Consider the following 13,575-nt stretch of genomic DNA (forward strand, 5'->3'; position numbering starts at 1 on the left):
ACCCACGGGCTCAGGCAATCCACTCACCTCAGCCTCCCAAAGGCGCGGGATTACAGGCTGAGCCACCGAGCCCGGCTAGGGCTTGTTTTTTTAAGGGACTGATAGGGTGTCATCGTTTTGAGTTAAGGCAGGATGATTCTGGGACTGCTTCAATGCGTCTGTGTTTCTTGAGAAGATAAATACAGTACTGTTTATTAGGGCTCGTGAATACAAGAAAACAGCCTTCCTTAGGCCATAGGTCAGCTAGCAGAGAGAGGAGACCTAAATGTAAGAGAGGCAGGACAGGTGAGTTTGATGTGAGGTGGGTGGAAAAAGACTGAAGGGAAGGAAAATGAAATGCTGAGGGGTTTCTTGGCGAGTCCGAGAGCTACTTGATCACCCTTGACTACCCGTGGTGCAGGTTTGGGAGCCCACTATGGTTGGCTGAAGAAGACAATTTTGACCTAACGCATAGTTTTCCCCTGGACCAGTCTGACAAACAGAATTTTTTTTTTTTTTTTGAGTTGGAGTCTCACTCTGTTGCCCAGACTGGAGTGCAGTGGCCGCTCCCGGCCACCGCAGCCTCGACCTGCTGGGCTCCGGCGATCCTTCTGCCTCAGCCTTCCGAGTAGCCGGAATTACAGGCATGCGCTACCACGCCCGGCTGATTTTTTGATTTACTGTAGAGATGAGGGCTTGCCAAATTGCCCAGGCGGGTCTCAAACCCGTGGGCTCAGGCAATTCACTCACCTCAGCCTCCCAAAGGCGCAGGATTACAGGCTGAGCCACCGAGCCCGGCTACAAACAGAATTTTTAAAAGGATAAACCTTCTAGCATGGTCTTAGATCATGACTTTCCTGAGGATCGGTTTTCTGAATGAGACTTCCCTTTGCCAGTAGGAAACTAGATAACTAAAGATGAGATGCAGAGTTAGCTACCATGAAAGCATGAAATGTTGACCAAAATATTGCACAAGTTGCTTCTGGTTTTCAGGAAGTCCCATCCAATGGCATTTTGCATCTTTTAAAATGAACAAGAAACAATTTTTGCTTGGATTTCCACAATATAAATTTGTGACTTTTGTGACTTTAGGATGAAGCTTCTTTCTTGAAAAAAAAAAAAAAAATTAAATCATACTGGCAAATCAGATGGATCATTCCAGCTGCGCCAGAGGCAGGATCTGACAGCTTTTCCTGAGCTCATGTGGTCCTAATCAGCTCAAGAAGAAAAACCACCTTGGTGCCAGTTTGAAAGGGATTTTTTAGTGTGTGATAAATTAGAGAACTTGAAGAACACACAGAAAACTTTTGTGATTCTCTTGAATCTAGTGGCTGTTGTTTTTATTTTCAAGTTTTAGGTTTAGATAGCAGAAAGGATATTTGTATCAGTTTATTTCACAAAATCCTTTTGTGAGGAAAAAAAATATATACAATGTAAGAAAAGAGATGGATATTCTTCAAACCAATAAGCCTGGGAGTAAATTCATAACCATGCCTATAAACTATAAAGAGAAAGAAGCAGAGGGAGAAGAAACACATATATAGATTATATTTTTAATATCACGTCCTTGTGATATAGTCTGAGTACTTCTAAAACATAACCTGGCATCTTTGCTTTATCCCAAAGCTTACTTTTTGTTGCCCAAAAGTTTTGAGTCAAGCAGCTTATGTCTCTCTCACTAAAATTCACTGATCACATTCTAACATCTCTAGAATTACATTTTAAAGTTGTACTCTAGGAATTAGTTTTTATTTTAAAGATCTCAAGACTTTTAAATGGCCTCTTCTTAGATTTTACAAGGTAAACCTGAAGACATAGTGAGGATAAACACGTTTTCACAGGCTCACTTAGAATCCCGAATGGTCCCAGACATCATTGTGATCGCTTCTGCTGCTGTTTGAGAACGTGTTTCTTATTACTCTCAAGTCTAGGGTATAACCAATTGCTTTTGGCTGTTATTGCTCTAAAGAAAACTAAGAAGCTTTTGTCAGTACCACCCCACCCTCTAAGCTATGGGTGCCTTCGAGTTATAAACTGTGCTCTTCAGAGGACAGAACTTCCTCTTATGAGAAAAATATTGTCGAGATGAACAGAGAGAGAGAGAGGAGAGAGAGAGACTTAAATCCTCCTAGCCGGACTGTTCCAGCCCTGCTTACCTGACGGTTCAGAAACCGTAGGTAAGTATGTCTTTGGCTATCAGTGTCAAAATTCCACCCACCAATATCTGTGAAGGGAGCTGCGAATACAATTCATTCAAAAGAAATTATAGAGCACTTATATTTTAGAACACGTGACCTTTTACATCAAATACACACTCGCCCCCACCGCCACCCCACCAAGATTGGATGCTAAATTGTATTGAGTATATTTTTAAAACATCACCTGATCTTTTGGTCTGAGCTTAGTACTTGGCTTACCAGACATGCTCTCTCCCCTCAAACCTGGTGAACTTTCTAGCTGAGGCACACATCCATGGCCTTGTACCCAGTTCTCAACAGAGGGATTTCAGTTTTCCTTGGGAAAACTTTGTCCACAGACATAGACTGATGACTGAAAGGACATAAAGGAAGCCAGTGTCTGTGGCAGGAACATAATTCTGTTAGTAAATCAAAACAAATCAGTACAAGTTTGCCTTCAGAAATATGGAGGAAAAAAGAGAACATGGTCTCTTCCTGTTGGGCTGTCCTACAAAATCAAAGCCAAAGATTCTACACAGTGAGTTGGTTGTGTCGTCAAAAGGAGGAAGCAGTCTAATTCAGCTTGAAGAGGCGGCGAAGAAGATGGATCAAAAGAGGCCATTTAGCAAAGTGTCTCACAAAAGGACATTTTAGTGGTTCGCACATGCATTAAAAAGCAGCAATACTTGGCGTATTCAGGTAAGTATAGAATAAATAGGAAATGGTGAGATCATCAGAGAGTCCACACTTCTCATTCACACAGCTGAACAAAGAGCTTCATTATCGTCATGGCGATATAAGGACGCATCTGCAGCGCCATTCGCCCCCTCCTTGCGGTACCTTCCTCTGTGGCTGTGGCGCCCGGGGAGCAGTGCCTTCTGCGAGAAACTCAACAATCATTTCTGAATTCGCTAAAGCGAAGTGTGTGTCTGTGTGTTTAAGTGAGGGGGGTGTGTGCGCATCACACTTTCTACTTAATACCACAGTTGGGTGCTTAGCTGTAGCCACTGGTTCTCTTTCTACATTCACAAAACTGGCAGATGAAACATGAAAAAGAATACTGACTCTTTAATCTCTGCTTCTCCACCTAAGGCCCAAGGCAGGCTGACAGGGAACTTCATTCTGGAAACAGGATTTTTTTTTTTTTTTTTTTTAATTCTGGATTACTTTTTCCTTGGCTTTTGAAAACTGTGGGCTATAAGGGAATGCACCTGACATAGACTTAAAACAAGAACAAGTTCCTTTATCTAAAAAGTTCTAGTCCTTGATGCTTACAGGAAGGTCATTTTCAAAACCCACAGGAGAAACAGCATTCTAGCCAGAAACTGCATTAAGTGCTTTATTTACTCGCAAAAGAGACAGTTTTTCATTTAGAACTGTTCAGAGGATCAACGGGGGCTTTGATGCTGTGCAGACTTGCCTATAGATTTTGCAATTAGTGAGCTAGATGTCTTAAATAGCAGCCATCCACAAATTGGTTTTTAGTTTTTTTGTAAATCTATGTGCTGAGCAATATTTGGTAAAGTTGACCGATATTTGATACTTAATGTGAGTTACGAGCTTAAGGACAGAAGACCTGTGGATGTTCTGTGAATGACTGTGCATCATCTATGGATTTTTTCCCCCCTAATACGCTAATGACAGGCCCTGCTTGAATCGCTATCTGTGTGATTTACAACCTCAGGAGAGGTTTTTTTCCTATACCACTGCCAATTGATAGATTTTTATTAACTGTTAATATTGAATCACGCAAAAAACTTTTCATTGATTTAGAACATGTCAATTTGTTAAGTTAAAAAAATAAATTCCCCCTTTCCTCGTGACAATGTACCAAATTGGAGACCAAGGCTTTTAAACACTGATGGTATCATGTTCGAGGACAGGGAGAAACAAAGTGATTGTTCGCTCGAGGGACATCTGAGATCACAGATTTTTTTTCAAGCTGTTTTCTGTCCAGCCAGGGAGTATCGGTCCTACTCATTCATGCCCTTCCCAACTTAAAATAGTTAAGGGCGGAGTATTTCTTAGCCCCCAAACCTTCTCTTTTTGGGGGGGAAGGGGACTGGCTATATAAAGGAGAAACAGTGAGCTCTTCAGCATGAAATTAAGAAAGATCTACAGCTAGGAATGAGGGAAATAGTACATTTATTCGATCATTCAACAAGTATTTTTTTAGGTCCCTACTCTGTGCCAGGCACTAGGGGATATCATAGTGTGAAAAATCTGTTGTGGGCCTGCCCTTCCTATATCTGTCTTCATATTCCTGATAATTGCATGCCCCTAGCCAGTAATTGGTTTAGAATATGATGAGACACCAGCAATGGGAAACTCATGGGGAAGTTTCCACCGTGGGAGGTTGCTGGAAGTTTTCTTCACTCTGGAAGTCAGGCTTTATCTCCACTTGCCTTTGACTGGAGAAGAGATGCTTATCAATCATTCTCACCAATAAATGTATAATGGTGACAACTTCATAGAAAGTGGAACGCAGGTGGATGAAAGCACAGGGTGGGGTCTTACTCGGGCTGAGTTGATTCTTCACCTCCCTTTAACAATTAAGAGTAATAGCCGGGCTCGGTGGCTCAGCCTGTAATCCCGCACCTTGGGAGGCCGAGGTGAGTGGATTGCCTGAGCCCGCGGGTTCGAGACCCGCCTGGGCAGCGAGACCTCATCTCTACAATAAATCAAAAAAAAATCAGCTGGGCGTGGTAGTGCGCGCCTGTAATTCCGGCTACTCAGAAGGCTGAGGCGGAAGGATCGCCGGAGCCCAGCAGGTCAAGGCTGAGGTGGCTGGGAGTGGCCACTACACTCCAGTCTGGGCGACCGAGTGAGACTCCAACTCAAAAAAAAAAAACACAAAAAAACAATTAAGAGTATTAAAGTATAGAAACAGTTCATCCGATTAGGCTGTAGGCAGAACTGAAAAAAGGCAATAGGGATGAAGAGGACCTCATTCTCAGATTTACTTGTGTCTCTGGTGGACGCTGTGTTTCCAGATACAATCATTGTGTTAAGTCCACTAAGCATCTTAAAAAAGAAACATAAATGGAGAGACATAGATATACAAAACTAGTGTTTTGTAAAATCAGGAATATTCACAGGAGCTCAAATTCCATTTGTTCATCTGTTATGCATATTGTTAGAAATCCAAGTACCAATAGATTCTTCCTTGTAATAGTCACTGTTGATTGTCCACTGAATAGCCATTCTGCCACTTCCTTCTGGATAACAGAACTCTAATTTTGGGTTGTATGTGTAATGGCCTCCTCCAAAGTCCCAGGGGGATAAGCCTTGATTGGTCAAACTAGGTACAGTAATTCCATCTCCTTGCCAGTGTGTGGCTCAGGTTTGGGCATTTGATGAAATGTTGGACTATGAGATACAAGGGGGCTCCTCTGTGTTGGGGGAGCAGGGGACTTCTGGGAATGAACAGAAAACAGTTACTGACCTTTCCCTGACTTTAGACACTGTCCAAAGTAACTGATGACAGGCAGTGCTATTGTGATTTTTATTCGAGACAAGGTAGTGCCCTGTTGCCCAGGCTGAAGTGCAGTGGCACTATCCTGGGCTCATGAGAGCCTCTTACTTCAGTCTCCTGAAGCTGGGACTACAGGTATGCATCACCATTCCTGGATAATCTTTTTTTTTTTTTGTGAGATGGGGTCTTGCCCAGGCTGAACTCAAACTCTTGGCCTCAAATGATCCTCCTGCCTCAACCTCTCAAAGTGTTGAGATTCCAGGCATAATCACTATGCTTGGTCTATCTTGATCTTTTTGATCAGGTCTTTTGATCATGAAGAGAAAGGTAAGACAATTACAGAGAAAATTTAAGTTATTTTTAATTTTTATTTTCTGGAGTTTCTGTTTCTGTCTACACATCGCAATTATAACCAGATGCATTCTAGCTGATAGGCCCCTCTGAAAATTCTAGTAAGCCAGAGAGGATCATCTAGCAAGTGGGAGGTCATCAAGAGGTTCAAATGACCGATCTTTAGGTAACCCTATATTTATAGAAAACTATTGTATGTTAGACATATATACAAATTAAATCCTATGCTGCTCATTTGAGTTAACAAATTTGAGTGAGGCTTGTTGAGATATGAAGGGTATTATTAAATAAATGCTTAAAGCAATGCATTTAAAAAAATAGTTTAGACAAGATTAAGAACAATATACCATTATAAGAAGTAACAGAATTGATTTTATTTAGGTTAATTGATTTGGGTTAAAATGGATGATTTAGAAGTATAGATTTCTTTTTCTTCTGACCATGCCTTATAAGAGCAATAGGTTATTTTTTATCAAATATAAGGATTTTGTAAAAAGTTATAATAAAAACAGCTATTATTTGGAATAGTAATAAGGAAAAGCCCAAGAATCTATATAAGAATTGTATTAGAATTCATCAGTCAAATCAAAGTTCCAGTTTACTCTGGCAGAGAGCAAAGATCATGCATTTGCGTTCCATGTTTCTCCTCTGCTCTTCTAAGACTGCCACGCCCTAGACACCTTTCCATATCTCCTGCAATCTTGCGTTCTTGCCATCATCCTCTTTCAAGGGCCAGGGAAAATCAGCTTTCTCTAGGGCTGCTCCTCCTCCTGATTTCTTCCCCCTGTGGGGTTTCTGTTTTTGTCTACATATCATAATAATCCTCATTTTATGCCAAATGTTCAGAATTGGCTGACTTCTCTACTAGTATGTAAACTCCTTGAAGGTAGGAACCATATCTTAGTTTTGAAACTTCATAGCAATGCCACAAGGCTTTGTGTATGGTAAATGCTCACACATGTTAGATGAACTTGAACAGGAAAAAGATTACTGCTCACATTCACTCATACAATCAGGTATACTTAGGAAAATATTAACGGGAGGAAAAAACACAAAGATCTCCTTTTGCTTACTATTAATATGTTAGATATTACTACTACTGACACTCTGTTAACTTTCTCCATTGATATTTACAACTTCACATTTGTAAAGAAGTCAAGTTCTTTGTATCATCTGAACACGGTTTGAGATACTCTAAAGCTAACTCACTACTCACTTTTTAACTACTATTCTCAGAATCCACCCAATTTGCGAGGAAAAGAAAATCCTAAAGTTAGTCATTTTGTATGTACTGATTATGTAAAATATTATGGTCAGTACTTCTCAAACTTTAATATGAATACAAGTCATCTGGGGATCTTGTTAACTGCAGATTCAGATCCAAGAAGCTTGGGGTTGGCCTTCTGCATTTCTGTAAGCTGCCAGGGAAGCCACAGATACATGTGCACCAGTGGAACAGGGACACTTAGCAGGGCTTAGGCCTCTTGCTGATCTCTGTTCTCTGTGCTTGCCTGTCTATGGACTTGAAAAGCCAAAAAAAAGCACTCTTGCCCAACCATATCCCACCCCCGCAAGAAGACAAAATAATACTAATTCACTCTTGCATAAAAACCTGGCTTTATCTTGTCTCCATGTGACAGTCCTTTCAGTGAATGGACAGGCAGGTGACGTAGGCTGACTGAGCTTCTGAAGAAAGTCAGACATGGTAACTATTACATGCATTTCCACTCACAGGTATTTTCATACTCATAGGGAAGAAGTGAAAAACTCCTTTGCTTTGGGAAAAAGTCAAGCCAAGGACCAGGTTGCAGCTAAGTCCCTGAATACCCAGCCCTGAAGAAAGGCTGAGATCAGAAAACAGAAATAAAGTCCCCTGTGCTGTCTGCGTAGGACTCACCCATCAAACTTTACACCTTCCCTTCTTCCTTCACTTTCAGCTTCCTGACTGTGCAGCAATGGCTGCAAACCCAAATCGACAATTAAATTCCCCTTTTGTTTGCGTGGCAGATGACAAATGCATGGAGGACATCTTGTGTTGCCTAGGCAGGCAGGGCACTTACTTTGATTGATGCTTGGTTGTGGAAAAAAATGAGCTGGGAAGGAATTACAATGGAGGGCCCACAGACTGGAAGGGGATATACTAATTAGTCCTGCATTAAGCAGTCTGCTTGCATTTGGTGATGAGACGCCTTCAGGAGGCAAGTGTAGGGGTTATTGATGCAAAACAGCATGGAATGCATTATACCAGGTAGTTGTATATTCGTTTTGTTAGGATGTATGGAAGTTTGTAATTAAGAAATAAACACTTAGGCTACTGTATTATTTTAGCATCCATGCCTCTCAAGGATATGGGGTGGCCCAGGCTTTTTAGCTCCACATGGTATCAAAGACCATGTGAAGTCCTTCTCTCTTTCTGAAATAACTCTTGCAGAGTTTTCTCAGACTGGGTAAAGAGCTAGAAAGAAAGAAAGAAAGAAAAACCTGCCGCCACACCTATACTTCCTGGCTCCTTTTCTCTGGCATCCCCCAGGTCCAGAGCCTTGAGCCTTGCTGGTGGAGCATAGCATCAAAACAGAGAAAGGAAGTTTCCCTCTAGGCCACTCTTTAAGGTTTTAGAGTTGTTGCTGATTTGACCCAGGAAGAACCCTAGGGATGTCTCAAGACAAATTCAGTTTCTTCTATAGACAAAAGGCTGGATTAAATGGGGATGAAGAGAGAAGCAAAGAACACATCTCTGTTTGGTTTAGAATTCTATTTTTTGGGTTACAGGCAGAGGTGGCGTGGGGGATGGTTACAATGAAACCTCTCCCATAATTCGAAAGCCACATAGATGGTCTTGGTAACTGGAGTGCGGGACCATGGGAAGACACAACTGATCTTCTCCCAGTCAGAACCTCCTGAGCAGTGGAGAACTGGAGAGAGGAAGAGGTAAAGATGCCAAATAGTTACTAATATGAATGGCTTAAAACCCAAACCTTGCAATGTTGATTTGGTCAATTTACCCTGAAGAATCAATGAAATTTGGTTTAAAGAAATAGCAGAGGTCTTTGGTCACAATCTGAAAGAAAGAACCCTAAAACTCCTTTGCTTTTAGAATCCTCACGTAATGTCACGAACCTACCATGTTGGTATTGATCATGTGATTTTTAGAGACTTTTATTGTTGAAATGCAGTGAACTACCAGGCATCTAGTGTTAACCTAGTGGGAAGTATGTGGTCCAAAGTTCTTGGTTCAGTTTCTCAGTTATCAAATTCTGGCACAGCTCTGATTCCCCTTTGCTTTTCTTATCCTAGAGACAAGTTCATTTATGGATTCATAGATGCCTAGGCTAGGAAAAAAGATACAAGTGATAAAGATAGTACTTTTAGTTATCAAAAATGATTAAGTCTTTTTTCCTAAGTTTTATCCATAAACTAGAATGCATGACAGACATAAAAATATCAGAAATATTATCAGAGGACTAGATCCTATCTTTCATGGACAGAACCAGGAATTGTGCCAATAGCTCTAGGAAGAAAACCTAAATAGTTAATAGGGTTTATTTTTTAACCATCCCTTTGTTTTAGAATTCTATCTTATTCTTGAACTGATTCTATGTTACCATGACCTTCTCCTGCCAGGAAGGCACAGTTGAGGCATCCTTCAGTAATAGCCTAGGGCTTTGGACGAGCAAGATGCTGTGCTGGCTTTTTGCCTTTTCTTCCAGTGTTTACACAACCAAGACTTATTACATGCTCTGTCATTTTGTTACTGGGCTGGCTTTGGTTTGAGAATTAGGTAAACATCAGACATTCCATCACACAATTTCAGACTCAATCTTACTTTATAATGATGTTAATGTTTATTGTACAAAGCAAGATGCATTTGTATATTTTAGCATTTTATTTCAGTCACAGAATGCAAAACCTGACACATTGGAATTAGTTTGATTTTGTGTGTGTGTGTGTGATTGAAGATATTAAGCACTACAAGAACGCTGAAATTTCAATCTGATTAGGATCAAACTTCTTCAGGATCAAAACACTCTTTTTCCTCCCCCTACAGTTTTACTAATTGTGTGCTACTTGACATTGTGGAGTTATTCCACAGCATGATAGCTAAATATGTGAAGTGTATTTTACTATGCAGAATTATCAGCTCATTCTATTTGTTTTTCATGTGTTTAAGGTTATTAAAAGAACTCAAAATTAGAAGTCATGTGTATGAGCTAAAAGAGTGAACTCAATCATTGTTAGTAGGCTAAATCATAAAGCAATAGCCAGTATGTCAATATCAAGTAATGAAAAAAATCACAGAATTTGAAAGCATACCTTCTCTGTTTGTTAGCTGGCAAGATACCAGAAAAGTTAGGAGAACAGTACAATAGCAAATGGTGGAGTAGTTTATTTTCAGCACTCTCAAATTATTCTGGCTACTGAAAATGAGATAAAACTAGATCGGAAAGAATGGCATCAAACATATTCGTTGGAGACCTTTACTTTATGGGGAGAAATGAGCTGCCTTCACTCACTGTTCCTGAGGAATTGTGTTTCTTCAAGCTATAAATCAAATCCCAGAGAGATAGCATGACGTTTTCCAAATAATAACTGAGGAAGACAAACTTCTTTTTTTGTCAGCATCAGGTTTCTGAATTTAGGCCTTAGTTAAGATTCCAAAACGAGAAGGCACCTCCCCTCTCCCCACACACATGGTCTATGACAGTGTCCTAAAAACAATATATTCATATTTAAAGTCTGGATCTCTAGCCTATATTGTTCCAAAAATACATTCATGGCTTCTTCCAAAGATCCTGGTTTTTCTCCATTTTCTCTGAATTTCCAGCAACAAAGAACCTGATGTTTCTTTTCAGGAAACAGCATCATTTTTTTCCCCAGTTAACTGAAGAGCCATCTGCTTCTGCGATACACGACATCCATTCATTCTTAGCAACAAGTGTGTTCCCTAAGTCCCTGGTGTGTTATATCAAGACACACGCTCAATTTTGGGAGTAGTATCTGCTGGAGAGCAGCCTTGCTCACAGGCTCTTCCCAGAGACATGGTAGATACAGAATTTGACATTGAACTTGTTTCCATGTCAGTGTTGCTAATGCAGGGTTAAAAACACGGTACAAGACGCTTATACAATGAGACCTTGGCTAGCTCACGGTCTCCATTATGCTTTTGGAGACGAGTTTGAAATGAGGAAACCCTTGCAAAGGGCAGAAAAGGTCTGAAATAGTTCTCCTTGACCAGTACAAGAAAGGAGAAAGAAGGTAAATACAAAGGCCTGTTTTTTTTGACATAAAAGCTTCAACTTTAAGCTCTACCAATCATCATTTGTGGCACCTTGTATGTATAGTCATACATCACTTAATGATGCACACGTGTTCTGAGAAAAGTGTTGCTGGTGATTTCATCATTGTGTGGACATCATAGAGTGTACTTACACATACCTAGATGGTCTAGCCTACCACCTCCTAAACTATATGGTGTAGCCTCGTACTCCTAGGCTACATACCTGTACAGCATTTTACTGTACTGAATACTGTAGGCAATTGGAACACAATGATAAATATTTGTGTATCTAAATATGTCTGAACATAGAAAAGGTACAGTAAAAAAAAAAACGGTACTATAATCATATATGCAGTCCATTGTAGAACAAAACATTGTTAAACAGAACATGACTATTTAAAATCAGCAGTCAGCACTAGATTTAGAACTGGTGGGGCCCTCCTCTTTCAGGAAGAGTCTACGGAGTGGTTATAAAAAGGACTTCTGGTCAGAAGAAGGTACCCCTTTCTTAAGTGGTCCATCAGATCAGTGCTCTTGTCAGACCCTTCCTCACACAGTGTAAATAGCCAGGGGAGTTCGATGGGACACAGCATGACGCCACTGGTGTGTGAGGGTTGCTAGACCCAGACAGGACACTGCTCGTCCTGCTTTGCTTACATGCCACAGAAGGTTCTTTGGTGTTCAGCCTGTGGGTCAGGGGCTGGAAGCTATACTCAAAGAGCTGAGATTAGTGTCTCTCTCCTGTGAGTTGGAGGATGGAGGTACCTACTCCTCAGAATAACCCTCTTTCCAGAAGCACAATGAAAAGACACTCCTTTGAGAGGTGTCCATGGAATGTGCTCTGCCCCGTCCCCTGGATGTCCCCCACCCCAGTTTTGTGGCTAGCCAAGTAGGCATTGTTATGAAGCTCTGGCCTATTTGAACTTGACTTCTCCCATATATATTTTGAAACTGAGGCCACAAATTTCAGAGTGGAAGTTGCTCTCTAGGAAATGAAAGGGTCAAGACAGCGCTTGAGACAAAGCTTCTCCCACTTCTGGGGAAAGACAGCACAAGACACCATAAAATTCTAGGTGAGTGCCTAAAGATCCAGCAATTTCTCTGGGCCCGAGGTTCAACTTTCAATCTAATTCCAACACAAGTTGCAGTGATTTATGTCTCCCTTTGTCTCACTACACACTGACAGTCATCTCAAATGTACACAGGAGAGATGAAGGAAAAAATCAGCACCGAAACCAAACAAGCCTCAGAAAGAGATGGGACTGGCCTGGGTTATTCTCACACACAAGGGGTACTTACAGTCCAAGTGACTGTGCCTGATGCCCTCGACGTCTTCGGCATGGATGAAGTGGTAGCATCTCTTCCCTACGATGTCTACAGGGGTCAGATCCATATAATCACTAATCCTACAAAAAGAAGAACATGGGCTGGAATTCAGAAAGGATACATGTCAAGAAACTGTCAGATAACTTAGAAACAGATCTACTGACATATTTTGCTTATACACAGCACCTGTGAGGAGGTGGCACTGTGAGGGAAAACCCTTTGTAGATGAGATGATCTCTCTAACATATGACAGTGTTTCTCAAAAGTAGGAAATGTCCTAGATCGAGCAAATGTGTTTACATAATTAGACAGGTTTTTCCTCTTTCTTTGGCATTAGAATGCACATTTAGACAACATAATTCCATGAAATTATTGAGATTCAGTAACAATGCAAGATCCTCATTAGAGGCCAAGATAATTCAAGGTTACATAATAAAATAAAAACATGTTATGTTTATACCAAATGATTAGAGACACCTTTCATTTAAACAGATTGGTCTTCTATTGGGTATTTCCATGAAAAAGGGCTTCAACAGCTTCTTGGCACAAAGTCCAAATTGGCATTTCAAGGGATATAATTTAAATGCTGAGACATACAGATGCCTGGGGGTATTATCTTTTTTAGTCTTAGTCATTTGGGAGCTCAGCTTTCACTCCTGGCCCTTTTAACTGGTACTTTGTGGTGAATTCCACACAGAAACTTTTAAACCATTTCAGCAGCTCTTCCAGGCTTGTGCTCGACAGTACGTGTGTGTAAGCCTCTGTCATTGATTGTCCAGACGTCCATGTCCTCAGGCAGAGCACAGAAAAATAGAACCCAAATTGGAAAACATGTTGGGAGAATCTGCCTGGTTTACACAAACATGTCGAAATGCTTATCACCCTCTCTATTACCAAGTGCAGCTTCCTTTTGGGCAGTCCAAAACAGAATATATTTTTTGTTTAATTTATTCTTCTTACTGTTCCTGTGTTTTTTTTTTTTTTATGATTTA

At 40.7% G+C, this 13,575-nt stretch overlaps 1 protein-coding gene across 1 annotated transcript in view; it reads right to left on the reverse strand.

Annotated features, from left to right (window-relative positions):
• Nucleotides 1–13,575, reverse strand: part of NPAS3 (neuronal PAS domain protein 3) — a gene marked incomplete at its 3' end in the record, with an annotated part of 691,615 nt that overhangs the window by 9,248 nt on the left and 668,792 nt on the right. Inside the window, exon 12 of the mRNA XM_021715010.1 lies at nt 12,557–12,663. Within this exon, the coding sequence (XP_021570685.1) occupies nt 12,557–12,663 (107 nt within the window). The remainder of the gene's footprint in view (nt 1–12,556; nt 12,664–13,575) is intronic.

The sequence above is a fragment of the Carlito syrichta genome, unplaced genomic scaffold, assembly GCF_000164805.1.
Source record: "Carlito syrichta isolate Samal-C Ts95f unplaced genomic scaffold, Tarsius_syrichta-2.0.1 Scaffold306534, whole genome shotgun sequence".
Lineage (NCBI taxonomy): Eukaryota > Metazoa > Chordata > Mammalia > Primates > Tarsiidae > Carlito > Carlito syrichta.